The 21,103-nt window shown below is 53.4% G+C and overlaps 1 protein-coding gene across 2 annotated transcripts in view; it reads right to left on the bottom strand.

Moving 5' to 3' along the window:
• The window catches only part of ANOS1 (anosmin 1), a 95,816-nt gene extending 75,051 nt beyond the window's left edge, over positions 1-20,765 (bottom strand). Inside the window, exon 1 of one of the 2 annotated variants that reach the window (XM_081126142.1) lies at positions 20,446-20,765. In XM_081126142.1, the coding sequence (XP_080982268.1) occupies positions 20,446-20,757 (312 nt within the window). In that variant the 5' untranslated portion in view covers positions 20,758-20,765. The remainder of the gene's footprint in view (positions 1-20,445) is intronic. The other variant, XM_081126143.1, reaches the window with a different exon arrangement.
• Positions 20,766-21,103: the final 338 nt, after the last annotated feature.

The raw sequence follows: 21,103 nt of genomic DNA, 5'->3' as shown, positions 1-21,103 counted from the left end.
TTACTGAGAATTAATATCGAGGCATTTCCTCAAGCAGAGCATTTTCGTTTTCAGCAAAATGTCCCACTAATCATAAAACAGAAAGTTCTGTCATTAAGAGAGAAATATTTGGGGCAACAGGAACCACGAAAGGCGATTATGATTGTAATGGTCTGTTTTTACTTATTACTGGAGACAGCATGTCAGGGGCCGCTGGGGAGACTGACAGATAATCTGTGTAAAGTATTTAGCACAATACAGAGGTAGATGTCGGGGGGCTGGGGGGCCCATTGTTATATTACTGATGTTCCTTTGTTGGTTTGCAGTTAGTGCCGTCTTTTATCAGTGGGGACTAATCCTGGACGTGAAATCTCCCAGCTTTTATGTGTAAGGCTCATCGGACTCTAACTAATCACGTTAGTGACGCTCAGGAGGGGGCCCTTCGTGTTTTGCTCCCTGGGTGGCGGCAATCTTCCCGTGTTTGCTGATACGACAGGGGGCAATGCAGTGTTTAACTTGAATTTCCGTCGATTGGCCGCTGCATTTCCTTTCTGCGGGCCGTCTGGGAATTTCGCCGTTTCTATTCTAGATGATTTACCTTTTGTCGTCCACGGCAGTGGAGACTAGCAGTTAGATTTAACAATCTGTCTGTCATACATGCTGTAAAGCTTCTCATGTGCATCGTTTGTCCTTTAAACGTATTCGTGGTTTTCCATGCACAAATTTTCTACGTGCACACACACAGATACACACACATTCCCCCCAAAATCTGCCTGTTTCCTCTTTGTGTCTGAGGGCTCCTGTTTCTCTTACGACAGCCCCGCCCCCGCCAAGCCCTGGCAGCTCTTCATGCCTTTTCCTTCATCACTCAGCGTCCCCCAAACTCTTTACCTCCACAGAGCACTTCTAAGGAGCCTGCTTAATGCCAGCAAGGATGCGGGTAAGCCCCGATTACCGGCCGCTGTGCTCGGCCAGGTGTGCGCCCGCCCCGCACCTGCACCTGCGCCGCTCGCCGGGCCGCTCGCTGCAGGTGAGCGACGGGAAAACACAGAAACCACCGCCTTTCAACACCTGCCCCGGGCGAGTTCTCAGTCAAATAGCTTCACCAGCTAAGCTGCTTGACAAGGAAAATAAAACACAGTATTTGCGGTAAAGTCTTGTTCTGGCTTCGAGCCAGCGAAATAAAGAGGCCGGGGGCGTAAGGCAGGAAAGAAAGACGGTGGTCCCCGGAGTTAGCGCGGGACCTGCGGGAGGGTCGGGCAGGGGACTGCGCGAGGCACATGCCCACGGCCAGGCAACATCCTGGGTTTTACCGGCTTCACGAGATCAGACGCCAACTCCAGGCAAGCCAACTTTCAAAGAGTTTACAGAGGGCCAACCACCTGCCCCCAGCCGTCGTTTCCGTGACATGTTCAGCGTTCCTCCATTCCGAGCCTTTTGATTTTTTTTTCCCCCTTAAAGCAAAAATAATTCTTCAAAAGCTTCAAGTAAAGAAAACAGTTCATTCCGTCAAAGACAAGCCACAGGGAGGGGATGCAGAGAAATGAAAACTGGAGATGTGGACACGACCGTTGGAAAGGAGACGGGAACTACCGCAGATCCGACCGCGCTGTTTGACCTTCACCAGGTGGAGGTGCGGGGGACACACCCAGGGTCGCCCAGCGCAGGACGGAGCACCCGGGCCTGACACCGCCCGGGACACCTACGACAGACCGACTTTACCATCCACCCCGGGGAGCCAGAAATAACCGGCCGTTCCTCTCAGCTGACCAGTTTGTTTTCATGTTACATGTAAGTTTTTAAAAATAAGAGCAGGGCCGTAGCCAGTTTGGCTCCATGGTCAGAGCTTGGGCCCACGGACTGAAGGGTCCTGGGTTCAATTCCGGGAAAGGGCACGTTCCTCAGTCGCAGGCTCGATTCCCTGACCCCGGGTTGGGGCAACTGTGGGAGGCAACCAATCGATGTGTCCGTCTGTCTCACACTGATGTTTCTCTCCCTCTCTCTGCCTCCCCTCCATTCTCTCTGAAAAGCAATGGAAAAAACATCCCCCCATGAGGATTTAAAAATAAGAGCAGGGACTAAAATTTGAATTAATTCACTTTAATCCAGAATATTTTCCTATTATCTTGGAACCATGGAATCATATATTTGATTTTTTTAAAAATTGATTTGAGAGAGGAACAGAGAGGGAGAAAGAGAAACATCAATGATGGGAGAGGGTCATGGATCGGCTGCCTCCTGCAGGCCCCCGACTGGGGATCGAGCCCGCAACCCGGGCCTGTGCCCTGACCGGGAATCGAACCCTGACCTCCTGGTTCATAGGCCGATGCTCAACCACTGAGCCACATGCTGTATGATTCCAACTCTATGACATTCTGGGAAAGGTAAAAGCATGGGGACAGTGGTAAGAAGATCAGTGGTTGGCAAGGGTGGGGTGGAGGGGTGAGGAGGGGAGCGCAGAGCATGTTTAGGGCAGTGGATCTACTCCGTCTGACACTCTCATGGTGGATACGTGTCAGGACACATTTTCCCAGACCCACAGGCTGGGCAACAAGGGCGACGTGGGCTGCGGGCGATGCTGCTGGGCCCGTGCAGGTTCATCCACTGTGAGAAATGCGCCAGTCCGGTGGGGGTGCTGACGCGGGGAGGCTGTGCAGCAGGGGGACAGGGCGTATATGGGAAATCTGCTCAGTTCCGCTGCGAACCTAAAACTGCTCTGAAACATAAAGTTGACTTAAAATGGGAAACTGTTATGTGTGTATATTTTTTGTTCATGAGTAAGATTTCTTTTGCATGTTATGAATCATTCTCAGTCAAATAAATGGCCTTTTCATTCCTATCCTTAAAAAAAAACACAAAAAACCCTCTGAATTCCACAAACAGGTCGGACCGAATGCTCTAGGAAGACAGTTTAGCCGGCACAAATCCACCTTTCCCCCGAGCCCCGGGATGCAGGCCCCGGACACCTGCATGGGCTCCAGTTCTCTACACCCGGCAGCTCGCGTGGGAATGAGAACCGTGGCCAGTGCTGTCCTTGCACCCAGCACTTGTCCCTCCACCAACTCAACTCCATTGCAAAGGCCCCTTCCTCCAGGAAGCCCTCCCTGACTGCCGCGCCCTGACTACAGCAAGTCCCCCTGCTGCACACACTCTTGTAGCTCCATGGACCTCTCTTCCAAAGCATCCTGTCACCGCTGACAAGCAATAACGTATTTGTGCTGTTTTTACTTCATGATCCTCTGTCTCCTAGCCCGGGACCACCTTTAACACAGATTCTACCTGCACTTCTCTTGCTCCACACTGGCTCCCCTTGAACTTAACAAATCCTGTTGATTTAAAAATAAATAGATAAATGGAATAGGGATTCACACAGAGGAATTTAAACGTTAATCATTAGCTCATGAGAAACTGGAAAGAATGAAATAGATAGATTGAGCTGACCAAACTTTCCACCTTCTCTAGGTGGAGCTTCTTGGAAGTCAGATTCATTTTTTTTTTTTTTTTTTTAAATCCTCACCTGCGGATGCTTGTTTTTCAGAGAGTGGAAGGGAGGGAAAGGGAAACATCGATGTCACGTTGGTTGCCTCCCACAGGAGGCGCCGGGATCGAGCCTGTAACCGAGGTACGTGCCCTTGGCCAGAACCGAATCTGGGGCGCTTCAGCCTGGGGGCCGAGACTCTAACCACTGAGCCAAACTGGCCAGGGCTACGGTTCATTATTTTGTTTCCTACAGAGCAAATGTCTAAGAGACCATATTGAAACAGCAAAAATGTGCATTCTGAGCTGAATACAAATTATTTCAGAAATAACCACGCTAATTATGTTTTATAGATGTATATCGTAAAAGTCGCCAAAATAAAATCTACAGAACAGAACGTGTCAGCCTGCAGCATATGAGAAAACATTGCATTTCACTATGAATTTTGACAAGGAATATTCTGACACGTTCTATTTGTGGAGAAGCATGAGACAAGGAAAGTATTTTTACCACCTGCTGTCTCTGTTAGAATGAGGGGACCCACCACAGAATCGGAAATATTGGCTTCTCTTAGGACACCTCAAGGAATAGCCTTCCAACTTTAGTCTCCTCCAAGGGGGGATGCCAATTATTCATTCATTCCTGCCACCGCTGTGAGTTCAGATATGTATTCTCTCAGTCACCGTTGGTATTAAAATTTATATTAGCAGGAGAAAACGCTAGTAAATCACGCCCTCGCCACATAGAGAATCAATGGCTTGTGCCCAGAGAAATCCCACCTTAAGTAGGCTTAGATCATTAAACATAATAACTGAAGTTTCACACATGACTCAGATTACAAAGTGAAGGAAGCATGAACAATAGGGCGGCCGCTGTGAACCAAACAACTCAAGCATTGTTCCCGGGGGATCTGGAAAAGGAAGAGAGGCCTCCAGAGAAAGTGTGGATGGGCGCCGATGCTAAGCGCAGGCGTGCTCGGGCACCCCTCGGAGCTCCCCTCACTCGCGAGTGAGGCGGATCCTCAGTTCCCAGCAGGCCCCTTGTCCTGGACCGAGGCGTCTGGGATGTGTTACAACATCACTTCAGGCTGATACATCTTCCCTGAAAGCAAGAGCTGTTTCTCTGGAGGCTGCCCACCAAAGAACACATTGTTTCAATAGGTTCCAACTTGTCTTGGTGCTGTTTCCATCTGGGCTTTTAGAGGCAACTTCAGCGGGAGGCTGTGTACCAACCAGTGGAAATATGTTCTTAAAAAACCACGTCAGCACCATCCCAGAGTTCCCGTGAAGGATTAAAGCCGTTATCACAGCAGAGGAAAATGCATGCGCCACACGGAAAATCTTAGAAACATAACGCGACACTAGTTTTAACGGCACCCTGGGCTGTCACTCTCTGGAAACGCTCCCAAGTACCGCAGATTCACAGCCCGCCACGTACACTTTAAGTGACGTTTAATGGCCAGCGAGGTTTAGGAGCCTCCTTAGATCTCCTCTTCCCGTAACTATTGTCATTGCTATTTTGTTTCCAGTATAGGATGTTTTATACATGAACAAAAGAAAAAACCAATCCAGAGAAACCTTAGCAAAAACTAAGTGTAGGCCCGGCCGGCGTGGCTCAGTGGTTGAGCGTCGACCTCGAACCAGGAGGTTGCGGTTCGAGTCCCCGTCAGGGCTCACGCCCGGGCTGCGGGCTCCATCCCCAGTCGGGGGCAGACTATCAATGACTCTCTCTCATCATTGATGTTTCTCTCTCTCCCCCCTCCCTACCTCTCCGATAAATCAATTTTAAAAAACGTTTTAAAAAAAACAACTAAATGCAGATAGAGCCAGCCAGTGCAACAAAAACTTCACAAGATGTTTTACTACCTAGAGATTCAACCTTGTCCTTCCTGCGAAGGGTGATGTACTAACGCTGCTCCTAGGCATAAGCAATTAAAAATATTTTCTTTATCACATCAAAATGTATTGAGGGCTCTTAGAATCCTCGCTTCTCCACAGTTAATCTCAGGAGCCACGCGGGACCCCAAATCCCTCCGCTACCTTCTTCTAAATTACCCTCAGCCACCTTCTGTGCAAACTGTTTGCATCAGGGCGCACTTCTGCCGGCCCCGGGCCGTGACCTGGGAAAGTGTAAGCTATATTCGAATGAGGTCAGGCCTGTTCTCTGCAACCAGGACAAGCGGGGGAACTACGGCGAGACTGCAAACCCCACTGAAGATGTTTGTAAACTGCAGAATTCTGACTCGATGACACCATGTAATTACAAGTCAGAAACGACCTCTGAGGGCCATTTAATCCATCTTCCTGCTGAAAACAAGACAAACGTAACTCGCTAATGACATGTCATTGTCTTATGATACAAGGAACTTTCCAAGGGAAGGAGGTCACAGTGTCCCTGTCACATGCTATCCTGTTTCCCTGGCGTTTCCAGCCCTGACTTCTGACCAGACCTCTCAAAGTCAGTGGAGAGCAAAGTAGTGAGGAGTTACTAAGGTCTCGATGTTCTGCCTGCTAACATTTTATGCTCTTATTACTAGATCCTCTAATAAGTCCCTCCAAAATCTTTGCAACGCCCAACACAAAGGTCCACAGCAAATGAGAAACAAAACAGAGTCCACCTGGTGGGAATGTTAGGACTAAGAGGATGTATTATTCAATCCCAGAAGACGCAACAGTGGGACCAGCGTCATGATGAAAACAACCCACGTCTGGGAAGGGAACTCGAAATGGGAGCTTTCGGGAAAATGCTGGTGAGAGTTTGGGGAGAAGGGCAGGTGCGGTAACAAAGGGCCCACACTGGGTGGCTGATGCACCCAGAATTGGGTGTCTCAGTTCTGGGGGCTGGGATCACGGTGAGAGTCGGTTGTGCTCTGAGGGCTCCAGGGAACGATCGGTTCCCTGCCCCTTAGCTTCGTGGCAGGAAATCCAGTTTCCAGCTGGCTCTCCACTCATGTCCTGGCATCTACGCGCGTCTGAGTCCACACTCCCCATTAGGACACCGGTCCCAGCGCATCAGGGGCTCTCGACACAGCACACAAGTCTCGCGGCTGCCCTGCGCACTGGCTCTGCTCCCTCAGAGCGGGCTGGCGATGAGGACAACCGCTGGGTGACTGCGCCTGTGCCACCCGGCCGCCCGCTGCACCCGGCATCAAAGTCGTGACCTTGCAGAAGGGACGGGTCTGCTGTCCAGGAAGATGGGTGCTGAGCCCCTTCCCACACATGGCCAAGCTCCAGATCTCTCCAATCAACTTGCCCTGGCAGCCCTTCTGCATACCTGCCCCCTAACCCCTAAAACCCTGCGGGGCGGCCAGGAGAACTCGTTCTGCTCGGTAACACCCCTGGGTCACTCCCCGACTCAAGTATGACCTCATCTGAACGCACTGTACCTCCAACGACTCTATTTCCAAACAAGGTTGTTTTCTGAGGTACGGAGCGTTAGGACATGCTGGTTAGAGAGAAAACCACAGGCCCCGAAACGGCCTCCTGTGTGCTAAAGCCCATGGTACCAAACCGAGATTTAACACCCGACCCAACCGCTGTCCCAACGCCTGCCCAGAAACATAACATTCGTCAGCCCGTCTGGAGTTTTCCCGTCAACACCAATGAGGTAACCTGTCCAATGGCCCTCTCCACCCCCCGTAGAGACCTGGCAGGGTAAAAATGCTGGCCATTCTCTCCCGCAAAAGGTAACACCCTGGTCTGAAGTTAACCCGGGATGGTCCTTTCTTATACATCCCTGGACTCACCCTTTTTCCTACAAAAACTTCTGTTTGTGCAACCTCTGGGGCCCCCCTTTTAGTTGCTACCTGGGATGTTCCCTGATCTATGAATCATTTAATAAAGCCAATGAGATCTTCACATTTACTCAGCTGAATTTGGTTCTTTAATAACTTCAACACATGGATACATCGTTCAACCCCATCCCAACAGTGCCTAAAATAAATCAAACCCATGGGACAAACGCAATGCTGTTTCCTCCACACCCCGACCTGCACCAACTGAACGACGGGTGACCTCTGCCTTAATAGTTTTATATATTTTCCCCATTGGCTTCAAAAGTCGCTCTCACCTGGCCAGTGTGGCTCAGCGGTTGAGCATCGGCCTAGGATCCAGGAGACGCGGTTCGATTCCCGGTCAGGGCACGTGCCCGGGTTTCGGGCTCCATCCCCAGTCGGGGGCCTGCAGGAGGCAGCCCATCAATGACTCTCTTCATCATTGATGTTTCTCTCTCTCTCTCTCCCTCTCCCTTCCTCTCTCTCTAAAAAAAAAAAATCCATAAGAACATATTTTAAAACAACTGGAGGGAGATGTTATTTATTGTTCCAGGTGACAGCGAGGAAAAAAGCAGCGTGGAGTTGAAAGGCCCTCAGATCCCCCGTGACTTCGTCGACGCCTGGCAGCTGCCGACCCTGACAGGTGCGATCTGTTCTTCATAATGAGCGGCTCCCCCAGGACGCGCCGAGGCCCGCACCCTGACACGCCGGCCAGAGGGGCTACAGACGAACGTTAAATTACCAAGCTAATTGCTCACAGGCAGTGGCAGGGCCTGGAAAAAACGGGATTCCAGATAACAAGAGCTGAACTCTGCTGCTGTTACAACTGTCAATCATTTAAAAACCTCGTACCTGAAAAACATACGACGCCCAGTAAATGAAAACTATTATTTTCAATTGCATTTCTTTTTTTGGTTTTTAGTGTAGAACATTTTTTTCATTTGTTTTTTTAATCTTTATTGTTCGAAGTATTACAGATGTTCCTTTTCTCCCCCATTGCCCCCTCCACTCCACGCTATGGTCTGTGTCTATGGCTACGCAGATATGCATGTAAGCTGGTTGTTAATCTCTCGCCACCCACTCCCCGTTCCCTCTGTCAGTCTCTTGCAGACCTGGAAGCAGCCCACGTGCCCATCAGCAGAGGCGTGGATAAGAAGCTGTGGTGCATTTACACCGTGGAATACTACACAGCTGTGAAAAAGCAGGGTCTCGTACCCTTCGAGGCAGCATGGAGGGACCTGGAGAGCATTACGGTGCTTGAAATAAGCCAGTCCATTGCATTTCTACAGAATCTTTTAGTAAAGCATTTTGAAATATACTCAATAAATCCCATGTTATGTGGGAGCAAAATCCGCCACCTTGATGGACCCAGATAGGCCAGAGAGTCAAGATTTAGTCCAGTTGAGTAGTTTTATTTGTGTTGCGGGGGGGGGGGGGGGGATCTAAGCAGATAAAACAATAACTAGAAATGTTTTTCCCTTTTTTTTTTTTAAATCTTCACCCGAGGGTATTTTTTTTTCCACTGCTTTTCGGAGACAGAGAGAGACATCGATGAGAGATAGATGCATCAACTGGTTGCTGTTTTTCCCCTTTTAATGGGCTTGACGAGGCACCGGATTTTGGGGAAATTGTTTTCTGGTGGCACATACTTTCTCACTGTGCTGATTTATGTGTGATTCGTCAGAGAGCACAGGACAATTAATCAAAGTGAAAGAGGGCGACTGGGGGTCCATCACGCCCCAGCTCAGATGCTAGTCCAGCCCATTCACGATTCCCGGCTATTTTAATATGAACTTCAGAAGAGAGCGTGTTCTAACGAGGGGTCGCCTCAGAAGGCGTGATGAATCAAAGGTTATGGCAGCAAAGGGGCAACAACCCCAGGAAAAGACCGTGCAAAAAAATAATAAAATCCATTCTAAGGAAAATGTGTCGCCTGCAGAATTATAAGCATCCAGCACGCGGGGAGTCAGGTGTGTTTCACGACAGAACAGATGACCGAGAATCTGATGGACTTCCCTCCCTACACAGAATCTCTCCAGGATTTCTTTTATATATTTATTTTTATTTTTTTCTTAATTGATTGAGCCCACAAGCCAGCCATGTGCCCCGCTGACCAGGAATCAAAACCACCATCTCCTGCTTGACGCTCAACCACTGAGCCACGCCAACCGGGCTAATAGTCAGGATTTCAAATGTCAATTAGAAATTCAACTTCATCTACTTCTAGGCGTCACATGGGAATAGACGTCTTTGAGTGACAAAAGCAGATGACAGGTGAATTTCACTCTCTACCTCCAGAATGAAGCACGTTTAAAGAAACCTCAAAGGGTACGTTTTTTAAATGGTACTGAAGTATGTAAATCTTGCCTCACTCAAGATACGTTAAATATAGGGAGTCCCCCCAAAAATGTGTACAGGCGCTGTGAATAACGATGAAGGCAGTGTTGGTGGAACTGCATTCCGTGCCAACGCCGGGCCGTCGGCTGTTCCGGGGCGTGCCCATTCGGGGGCGCTGTGTGCTGCCCGAGGCCACGCCTCCTGAGCGACAGGCACAGGAAATACAAGCAGGCGTCTGCTCCAAGGCACTCCCGCCTCTCACTGCACGCTTCTGCGGGAAAGTGACACTTGACCAGCGACTACATTCTGTCCAGCTTTCTTTTTTATTCTCTTGCAGCTGTGAGGACATCCTCTCCTAATTCTGGATACAAAAATGTGGAAACAACAACGAAACGATGTTCCCTTCCTTCGTTTAGACTGTGGCCCCGAGGGAAAATCAGTTCCCAGATGTGGGCCGTTTCGGGGAGAGTCAGCCGGCGAGTTTGGCTGCGGTGCCCTCGAAACGAAACGGGGCAGCCAAATGTCAAAAGAGGGAGGGAGGGAGGGGAGGCAGGGGTGAGACAAGGGGACAGAGAGCGCCTTCCCCCTGTGGATGTGTGGGGCCGTCCTCCGAACATCTGCTGAGGCTGTGCCACGTCTAAAGCAGCAAGAAACCCTGGGGTAGAGGTAAAGGCCCAGTTCTTAAGGGTTGTAAGAGCCCAACGTGCAGAAGAGAAAGCGGGAAACGACCACCTTCAGACAATGATGGTTTTCAGTGGTGGGAAGTCAGCTCTCCCTGGCCGCTGGAGAGACTGAAGAGTCCCTGTCACCATGGCATTGCCAAGGCAACCGCCTCCTCCTTCCCGCGCACGTTTCTCAAGGTAGCCAGTACCGTCCGCGTGAATTTGGCCTTGCTGTCTGTCACAGGCGTCACTTCACCTCCAGAAGGCAAGCCCCAAGTTCACGCTCGGACGCAGTCTGTCGTTCTGTGTCTGTGCGAATCGTCCGTAGGGCAGGGCTCGCAACCAGGAACCGGTCGCCCAGATGCCTGGACACCATGTGCTGTCCACACGGCCGGGTGGCCCCCTGCTCCTTGTTTCAGAGCAAGTCCCTCAGCTGCAGTGCACAGAGCCCTGGTCACTGGGGGATCCGACCATCCGGCGAGACAGGCCAGACATCGGTAAGCAGGGCAAAATCAGCACCTTGCCACGAAGGGAGGCGCGGCCACCTGGGGAGCTCAACAGAAGCTGTTTGCAGAGATTTCTCCGGAAACATCTGCACATTTCCAAATGTGGACATGGCGGTGATGATGACAGTGATGACAGCTATCACCTTATTGCTATTGCTCCGCTCATCGGTCGGGAGGAAGCTCATGGCCCTGAGACGCAGGGCTCCCTCGCACATCTGATTATTACAACAGCACTTGGAGCCCTGTCCAGGGGGCGGGGGGAGCACGTCTCCCTAAGGTGCAGACCCTCTTCAACATCTCTCCCGCTATTTCAGGATTGCGAGTCTTGCTTAATTTTCTCTCCAGGCCACAAAGCATGACCAATAGTATGAAAAGTGCACTGTGACTTCCCCTGTCATAGGTTTTTTAAAGAAAGGAGGGAGCCCGGCCGGGTGTGGCTCAGCGGTTGAGCATCGACCTAGGATCCTAGGCGATCGGGGTTCGATTCCCGGTCAGGGCACATGCCCGGGTTGTGGGCTGCAGCCGATCAATGACTCTCTCATCATTGATGTTTCTATCTCCCTCTCTCCCTCTCCTTTCCTCTCTCTGAAATCAATAAAGATATATTTTAAAAAATAAAGACAGGAGGGAACTGAGACGTGTACCTAAGTCTAGGAGGGGCCGTGTCCCTCTCAGTTACCTGTTGTTACTGAACTAAACAGGACTTGATAGACTTACATCAGAAGAACCGTTCATGTCAACCCCGTGGGGACACACAGAGAGGTGACACCACCTTGATCTGAATGATGCTTGATTTCTCAACTCTCAGCCTTTCCTTTAGAAAAGTTGTCCATTACCATCCAACTAAGCCCGCAGCCTGCCTTGTTTCTCTTTAGATATGCGCAACATTTGCGGTGGAGAGCGGGAGAGACGCCAAGATAGTGGGGTGTGTTCCAAACACAAAGTATGAACGCGTTAGAATATGATAGTGGAATAGAAAAAAGGGGGGGTGTAAACTGGAAGAAAAAAAACTTGGAGCAACATGTCTAAGTTGCATAAGGAAATTAATCCCCACATTTCTCTTGTCCCGGGGAACTGGGATGACTAATGACACTTTGGGACGTTGATGAATTACTGTGCAAAATTAACATTTCTCATCTGATTAAACGCCCTCTCTGTTCTGTATTTTCATTTCTGGACTTACTAAGTTGTCACTCCTTTGGAAATTAGCCCTGAAATTTAAAATGGTATCAGCGGTCACTGGGTACGACCAGGAGGAGAAACTTGTATTTTTTTTTAATTTTTCAATTATTGTTTACAGTCAATATTCTTCTGTATTAGCCTCAGATGTGCAGCAAATGTGTTAGAAGATCATGAGCTTTACAGAGAGTTCCCCCCGCTGCCTCCAGCCCCTGCCTGGCCCCCACTGTCCTCGATCCCGGGCACCCCGGTTCGGAAAAGGCACGGTCCCTGATGTAAAGTTTCTGACCACCACCCACTGTATCACTTTTTCAGTGGTGACAATGTGACCACCTCCGATTTCAAAGAAAAAAAGGTGAGATGAAACATAAATTATGCGTGTTTCAGTCGCTCTAACGGAGTGTTATTTTCTCGAGTTGGCAGGATATTAATAACTCAAAGAGCAAAAAAGCTTATGAAATGGCAAAAGCTGCCATTGAAAACAAAAGGTAAAGAGAATTTGAATTAAGAGTTTTAGTTTGATTTCCTTTCCCGCTCTTGCTGGGCTATTGCTTCTCCGATGCCCCTGAGGATAGACTCTAGTGCTTTACGGATTAAAGATCCCAATTCAACACCATTTTCCTTTCACGCGCAGCCCTGAGAATTCCCTCAGCTCTCCTCTTCCCAGGACTCCTCCCTGCCCCGCGTTTATGTCGCACAGGACGCTGGAAAGGATCGTGACCTGGAAACACACGAACACTCCCAACCCCGACGGAAAGGGCAGGGTGCACGCAGGGCGCAGGCGTGCGCACCACTGTTAGCGGCCACGGGGGCCAAGGATGAAGGTCACGGTTGAAGTGCTTTTATCCCCAGACGACAAACTCATCCTCCCTGACATCCAGGACGTTCCCGGACGTTCCTGCGAGGGTCACAGGAAAACAGAACTCGCCCCTGCTGTTAGACACGGGGAAACGTCGGCGACCCGAACAAAATCGATTCATAAGGCGAAAAAGAAAAAAAGTGTTCATAAAGAACTTATGAGGGGGGTGCTGGTGCGAGGGGGGGGGTCAGTGGGGAAAAGGGGGGCATCTGTAATACTTTCAACAATAAAGATAAATTTTAAAAGGGAAAAGATAAAATTTTTAAAAGACCTTATGATAACGGGCCCTGGTGGGGTGCTCGGTGGTCAGAGCGTCGGCCCGCACGGGTCTCGGGTTGGATTCGGGCCCAGGGCGCGCACCTGCTGGCGGGTCAGATCCCCAGCCCCAGTCGGGGGAGTCGGGGGCATCCAGTTGATGTCTCTCTCACAGAGATGTCTCCCTCTCTCTGTCTCTGTCTGTTTCTGTCTCCGTTTCTCTCCCCCTCCCCCACCTCCACCCGTCTCCAAAACGTCCACGGAAAACATATGAGGACATGTGAACTGATTACATACAAAGCGTGAAAAGATGACTCGCGGCTCTAACAGCTTCTATCTTCACAACTCTCCGCAATCTCTTGCTCAAGCATCTGTGTCTCCCCGCCCTGAGAGCAGGCTGCGATCATTACCCCTCAGTCCGCACCTGCACTCTGTGCTCTCCCTGTCGGCATCCCAGAGGGAAGGCCGCCTGGCCTAAAAGTGTGGGACTGGGACAATTAGGGCTGGAGGTTCCGCCAGGACGCCTCCGTTACCTCCATTCCAGACCTTCGGTTCTCGATCGGTTCAAGGAAAGTGGAACTCCTGACCTCGCCGAGTCGCTGTGAAGGTCAGTAGGCCGTTTCCATCGGCAAGAAGACCTTAGGACGCGAGGGGCTGAATGCTGCGCCTCAGGAGCTCAGGGAGGGTCCCACTGTCGCCCACCCCCACTAACTCAGACGGCGGGGCCCCTGCAGGAGGAGCATCGGGGGCAGCTGAGGCGGCGGCCTCACTTTGTCACCTGCATGTGCTCCTCTGGGCTCCACGTAGAAAGCGTCAGAGCTCCTGGGAATGTAGCCCGAGGTGAGCCCCATCAGCTGGAACTAGAAGGTAACCGCCCACACAGCCGCACATGTGACTACCTGGTTGCATAGTAACCTGTCCTGCAGGACAAGGGACTTGAGCCCTGCGACAGCTCCCACCAGGGAGTCCCCAAGCCTGGTGCTGGCAGAGGGGCTGCTACTGGATCGTGTCTAACAGGAGCCACGGGGAGTCACCTACAGGCTCAGCGAACTGGTAGGAGACTCTGCCTTTACTCCGGTCGGTGGGTCCACGCTTGACACGCCCAGCTTCTGAGGTCCCGGTCCACAGTGTGTGATTTACGTGGAAATGAGCTGCAGACAGGGCTCCGGCATCCCGGTCTTACTCACTGGCTAAGAAGGATGCTGCTTTTATGGGACCTCCTTCATCGTCAGGGAAACCACCGAGTGTGAGATGATTTTAGGATACGGGGGGGGGGGGCTCTAGTTCCAGGGGCATATGGCGCTCCGACTGCCTGAGGAGCAGATACAAAGTTAGGGACTACCTGAGCCCTCTGGTCTTCCTTGCCATCTTCCTAGGGCTGCCAGGTGTCCCCTCACCCCATCTACGGCCACCTCCCTACGACCATCTCAAACCTGCTCTAAGAGTGTCCACTTCTCAGGGCTCACTGAGTTCCAGACACTGACGGAGCATGACAGGCTGATGTACCGGACTCAAGGTTTGAAATCTTTTTACTGAAATCATCAGGAGGTAGCAACTAAATTCCATTCACAGCTTGGAGGTAGAGAGCAGAAACAGCAACAAATGAGAGAAAACATTCTGTTTGTCCACTTAGGAGTTTTTAAAGTTTGTAAACACTCTCAAAGCCTTTTTTTAAGGGTAGGTGAGAAATGTCTGAGCTGAGGGGTGTGGAAGCTGGGTCTACTTTTCCTCCCACCTATTCCCAGTATGTGCTTGGAATAGTCATCTCTACAGAGCGAGCTGTCTGATCTGAAACACAAGTGTGAATCGAGCAGGTGTCCCTGAAGGAGGCGGCTGGGATGGGTTCCTAGCAGCAGAGGGCATCGGGGTATGTGATGTATTGGGTGACACTCGCTCGGGGGGGGGGGGGGGGGGGGGAGGAGAGGGGAGCTGGGCAGGGCTGTGGCCTCAGCTGCAGACCTGCCTGAGCCTGGTCCCCAGCAGCGGTCCGGGGCATCAATGGCCCCACAGAGGTGACCCAGCGGGGGCCAGCCTATCCGCCTCCTCAGCAGGGAGCCCTTGCCCCTGACCTGCCCTCATCGCAGAGATGCTTTGCTCGGCTGCAGGATGGCACCAGGGCCAAGGTTCATCCGCCTCCAGGGGGAGCAGCTGTAAGCCATTAGCCACTGACAGGGAGCAGGGGCTGGCGGGTGAGGACACAGGGTCACCAAAAGCATCCACTGGGGAGGAACTGGTGGCCAGGACCAATGTTCAGTATTTCAGAGAGTCGGAAAGAAATTGCAGTTTTCCTAAGACGACAGTGCGGAGGAACAGAACTGGCACAATGTTAGCGTGACTGGTCCATGGTGGCGAGGCGGGCGGCCGCAGGCTGAGCTGGGCTCGGGAGACACATGGGCATCTCTGGCTGATGTCAAGAAGAAAACCAGGGCATTCTTAACAAGTGCCATATGGTGGCAGAGATCACGCTTTCAAACTACGGGTCGAGGACAGGAGCCAGGAACTCGGAGAATCCTGAAGGGCTGTGGCCTCAGCACCACAGTCTGAGCCAGGCAGTCACTGCACAAGGCAGGGCGGGGGGGCATGTGCCACTCCCCCCCCATTTTCATCTATAAAAAGTCATTTGATAACAGCGATGTGCTCCGCTGATTGCTGTCCCAAGCCCCCCGCCCCCAAAACCGTGTGAGAGTCAGATTTCGGGGAAGCGAAGCCAAGGTACACACGGAAACGTCGCCGCTCCCGAGTTAATTCCCGCGGCGCCCATTAACACGCTCGTAGTTTCTCCACCCAAACCTGCAGCCCACAGTCGCCCACGGAAACGCACACGGGGGGTTACGCGGCGAAGTGGAGTGAGCCCGTCAAAGAAATACGAATCCCCTCCTCACTTATGATTCAGTGTTCTGAAGTGTGAGCACTCGCACCAACATCAACTTTTAAATTTAGGCCTCCAAACACACACGTCAATGTGTATATATGTTCATACACAGGTGTCCCCCAAAAAAGTCTACACACTTTAACAGCTGATAGCTCCATTTTGAAAATGAACTGTTTGTTAATAAGCACTGCCTCTATAATTATTCAGTGTGTGGGCACATTTTTGGGGCCACCCTATGTAAACATCTACAATGTAAAATATATAAATATAAATATACATACAGTATTTCTCCTCTAATGATATGGGGCTAAGAAAGAAATCAACAACTCAGCACGTGTTTTCTAATCCATTTAAAATGTTCCACACCAGTCACAGTAAAACTGACTTTTAAGTCATGTTCACGGAGAAACACTGTATTAACAACACGGAAATTGGCCATGAGCCACCGGGTGTTTAGTTTGGGTCAAATTCAGGAATTCTTACACACACAGGCTGAGGCGCAGTGACCCCGCCCGGCCAGGGACTCAGGGACCCAGGGGCTGTAAAGTCCCAGCCTGAAGATGGCCTTTTTCCAGGTGGCTCCCCAACACCTGGCCGCCCCGCCCTGGCAGGTAACTGCACACTCAATGCCACACCCCGGCTGCATCCCTGCACCACAACCCTCTCCTCCCAACCTGGGAGCCCCGGGCTGGTTGTGGCTGCTAAGGTTTCTGAAGTCTTAATTGTTTGTTTACTTTTTCCTGGAGGACCGGCTGCTCCTCTAAGTGGAAGGAGCTAATCACCAGCTTAGCTCTCTTCTGCCAAAACAAACAGATTCCAATTACTGCTCAGGAGCAGCCTCTGATCTCTGAGCAGCTACCTAGGGAGCCCGTCAGCAGGACCTTATAGGGTGACTAATGCCCCAGGAAGCAAGAATCTCTTAACACTAATAAAATTCTAGGACCCCAGGGCCAACTGAGGCTGCCAGCAACCAGCCGCTTATCTTCCCACAAGATCCCACCCGCTGCAGGCCCCATCCTGGCAGAGAACCCGACACAGTCTCCCTCCTTTGCTACCTTCCCTCCAGCCCCAGGCTCTTGAGTCTCAAAGGACAATCTGCAGGTGGGCTAATCTGAGTGGAGTGGCCCTCTCCACAGGCTCCCAGGCTCGGGCCATTGCTGCCACCCCTGCATGGGCTTCACCATGTGACTGTCCCAGCCAGCACAAGGCAGGGAGCCACTCTCTAGAGAAACGAGAGTCTCTTAAAAAGAGATGGGGCTTTCTGCATGTTTCAGTTCCTTTAGCACTTTTTTCTGGCTCTTTGAGGAATGCACCAGACATTTTCATTTTGCTTCAGGTCCCCCAAATCAAGCAGCCAGTCAATTAACCAACTGAGCAATAAAATCCTAAAAATCAAAGCAAACACCCCGATAGCGGAAGCTGCCCTCGCTGGGAACCTGCTGCACTGCCTGTTAGCTGATGGCCAGCCTGCCTTCTCAGCATCTCCTTTCTGTATCAGTGACAGGGGAACACAGAGACCTTCCTCGCACAGTTGTTGGAGAATGAGAGGGGATTCGTGACCCCCAGAACAGAGGCTGGCCCTGCAGAACCCTGTCAGCGCCTTTACTACCACCACACCCATGTCCCCACTGTGAGTCCCGGCAGCTGCTGGCCTCTCACTGGACCCAGGAGAGCCTGGAGGGTCCGGGCTGCCCAGGCCCCCATCTGGGAAGCAGCAGAGCCTGGTGCAGAGCAGACCTGCCTGGCTCCAAAGCCATGTCCCCGCTCCGAGCCCACAGCGCAGCCCTCACCCCAATTCCCAATGCAGGGGTGCCAGTCCCACCTCCCTGTGAGCAGGATTTTAACCACAGGCACACACGATGTGTGAGACCTTGATGTGGCTGCCAGCCCAACGCCTGGACTCGGCGTCACGGGGCTGGATGCCAATGACCATAAGGTGCTAATGTGTACGTTTCTCGTCACACATGCGGGGCAGCGGGCCGCAGTGAAATGGTGCCACTCAGAGGCCGGCTCCCTCTGGGTGTGAAATTCTGAGCTCCTCCAGGTCCAGGGGCTGGGCTGGACCAAATAACTCAGGACTCTCCTGTCACGGTTCCCACCAGCGAGCACCAGTACTGACTCCCTTGAGCTTGTGGGCCTGGTTGACAGCCACCTGGTTGACAGGTGCAGCCAACCCAGCCTTAGAGATGTGAAGGCACCAGGTGCGCCCACCTACCTACGGGCCTCTAGCTGCGGCAGGGCTGCGAGGCAGGCCCTGGACACTGAGGCAGGCCTTGCAAACTGCACCCAAGGGGGTAGAGCCAGTCCCGCCTCCCGTGCAGGCTGCTACTCCAGGCCGCTGGCCCTGGGGCTGACTCTCTGTCTATACCAAGTGCACAGGCTGGGTTCTCACTAGCCGTGGCCCGCAGCTTTCACACCTGAGCACACACACCCTTCTCCTTAAAGAGACGCCCAGAACTGTGCCAGGGGAGTCTACACCGGTCAGCTGCTCCAGGAACAGCCTCTGACGGGACTTCTTTGCACAAGTGGGTGGGGTGGGTGGCCCTGGTAGAAGGGGATCTTCCAAAAGCATCCTGTAGCCCAGGAAAAAACGCCAGTGCAGTGGGACGAGTCTGCTGCAGCCAGATTCCTCCACGTCCTCATGATTATTTAAAAGGGGGGGTGGGGACAGGAAAGCGAAAGGATTTGTAAGAAGAGTGTGCTGCTGCCTTTTCAAATCTCAGAGCCTTAATCCCTGCAATGTAGATAAAGCAGATGGGCCTCACAGGTGAGGGTTAAACCTCCCCAGTGGCTCTGCCGATGATTGGAGAAAGGAGGTTATGAAGTCCTAACTGGGTAATTTGCAGCTTACTGCGCCCCAGCTAATTAAAATGTAATCAGGATTCTCTGGCGATGTGTGTTCTGTCAGCAGTTTTTCTTCCGAGGGGAAATCGGTGCCAACAGCCCACAAGGAAAGCCTTTCACGGGAGCTGGCTGGGTTTAAACTGCTCCTTTAGCCGCCCAAACCGTAAAACAAATAAATTACACCAACTGACAGATCCAGAAAAAGAAACAGCGAGAAAGAAAAAGATACTCTTTCTCCCCGGGAACCCGCTGTGCTGTTTTGTTGCGCTTTCTGTTGTTGAAACAACATTGTAGCCTCTTCTCAGGAGGGAGACTGGGGGGCAGAGGGCAGGCGGGCGCTGGAGCCAGGTGGCTGCGGAGGGGCCCCCTCCAGGGCGGCGGCGGAATGTCAGGCGGAGAGGAGCCCTGGGCTCTCCCTTCCCCAACACCCAGGAGGGCCCGGGAGCTGCCAAGGTCCCTCAAACCGCTACACTTTGAGAGGAAACAGAACCAGAACCGCACACTCACGCAAACTTCGCAGCTTCAATCTCATAAAATCCCGGGATGTGCAGCATCCCCCCGGAGATTCATCCCAAACTCCACGATCACTACAAGGGCCTCCTCTGATGCTTAATTCCCAGGTCCCTGGGGAGGTCCCTCTCCCCTGTCCAGCTTATTTCTTAAGGGCACAGAGAGGGCTCATCTTAGAAACCCCCAAGGAGGCCCTCCCACCAAACCCCGTTTCCTTCTGGCCTCCGCAGTGGTCCCTGCGCTGAGAAGCTGGGACCTTACAACAGGTGAGCACTGAGGGCGGAGGCGAGAAGCGCAGGGAGAGAACCTGGCAGAGGAGAGAAATCAGGCGTCGGCTAGAAGGACCTCAGAGTGCGCGCTGGGATCCCCGGGGAACGCAGCTGCTCGAGGCGCCTCTGCCTAGGCCAGGAGTGGGCCCCGCGCCCCGCACCCAGGTCCCTACTCAGGTCCCGCGGGGATCCCCGCCACTGTGCACCCCCTCCACAGGCGCCAAGCGGGCTTTTCCCTAAGCCTCCCACACACGCCCTGGCCCACGCACACCCTCGCCCAAGCTGCCCTCCCCGAACTATGAGGGGTGGGCTGGTATTGGCCCCAGGGCTCTTCTGGGAGCACCCAACCACCACCCCTCTGGTCCCGTACCCTCCATCTCCTCTTTCCACACTATGTATTGGTAAGACCTTGAAGCCGTGGGGCTCTGAACTGGGGCGCGCAAGCCGCCAACACGCCCCCTGGAACACCCCACTTAGCCCGGGTGCCCCGCCTGGGGCTCGGAGGGTGGCCGCCAACTCGGAGCCGGCGGAGTGTGACAGCTCCAAGTATGCGCCCGCGGGCACCTGCGGGGCTGCGCACGGCGCGCGCCTCCCCGCCTCGGAGGGCCCCGAGCGCCGGGGGTTCCCGGGAAAGCAACGAGGCCACACACCCACCCCTGGAATCCACGCAACTGCGCTCCCTCCCGAAAAGTATCCCCCTTAGTGTGCCGCCGGGAGAAGGCGCTGGGGAGACGGCCGCTGCCTTCGTTTTCCTTTCGGGAGCGCGGAGGAGGCTGGAAAGGAGGTTACGAGCGCACGGACTGCCAAGTCCGGCCGAGGGGCAGCGGACCGCCGGCCGCGCTGGGCGAGAAGTTTGGGCGCCGAGGCTGGAGGCGCGCCCCGGCGCGCGCCGCTCGGGGAGGCCGGGCGCGCGGTCCCCGTACCTGGAAGTGCTGGAAGAAGGCGGAGATGCGCGTGATCTGCAGGCTGAGGCACCTGGAGGCGCAGCGGGCGCGCTGGACGCTCCCGGCCGACAGCGACTCGTCCAGCCGCCGCGCCGCCGCGCCGGCCGCCAGGCAGCCCCCGGAGGCCGCCAGCCAGAGGCAGAGGGTCAGGGCCGCGCCGGGCGCCCCGGGCACCATGGCTGCGGGTCGGGGCGCGGGCGCCGGGCGCTGGCCGAGGCTCCCAGCTCCGAGCCGGGGCCGCACTGCCGGGGACCTCGCGGCCGCTGCAACTCCGCCCGAAAGTTCAATCATTCAACTCCGGCCCCGCGCTCCCCGCGGACCTCCTCCCGGCCTGCCTCGGGGGGTGGGGCGACGGTGACAGGCGGCCGCGCCATTGGCCGGGAGGAAAGTGAGTGACGGGGGGCGGGGCAGGGCCGCCCACAGGTCCAAGGGGCCGAGAGGAGGGCGACGGGGACCCGGCCCCACCGCGCTCGGGTCGGGGCCGGTCTCCCACGCAGGCGCCCGCCTTCCGCACTCGCTCCTTCCTGCCCCAGCGCCCAGGGCACCGCCAGGAGGACACCCCGGGCCGGGGCGTGAGGCGCTGCCTCGGAAGGAGGGCCTAGGGCACACACACAATGCCCCCCCCCGGGTCCGGAGC

Source organism: Miniopterus schreibersii, assembly GCF_964146895.1.
Source record: "Miniopterus schreibersii genome assembly, chromosome: X".
NCBI classification, from domain to species: domain Eukaryota; kingdom Metazoa; phylum Chordata; class Mammalia; order Chiroptera; family Miniopteridae; genus Miniopterus; species Miniopterus schreibersii.
The sequence above is the reverse complement of the archived record's forward strand: the minus strand, read 5'-3'. Positions and strand labels throughout refer to the sequence as shown.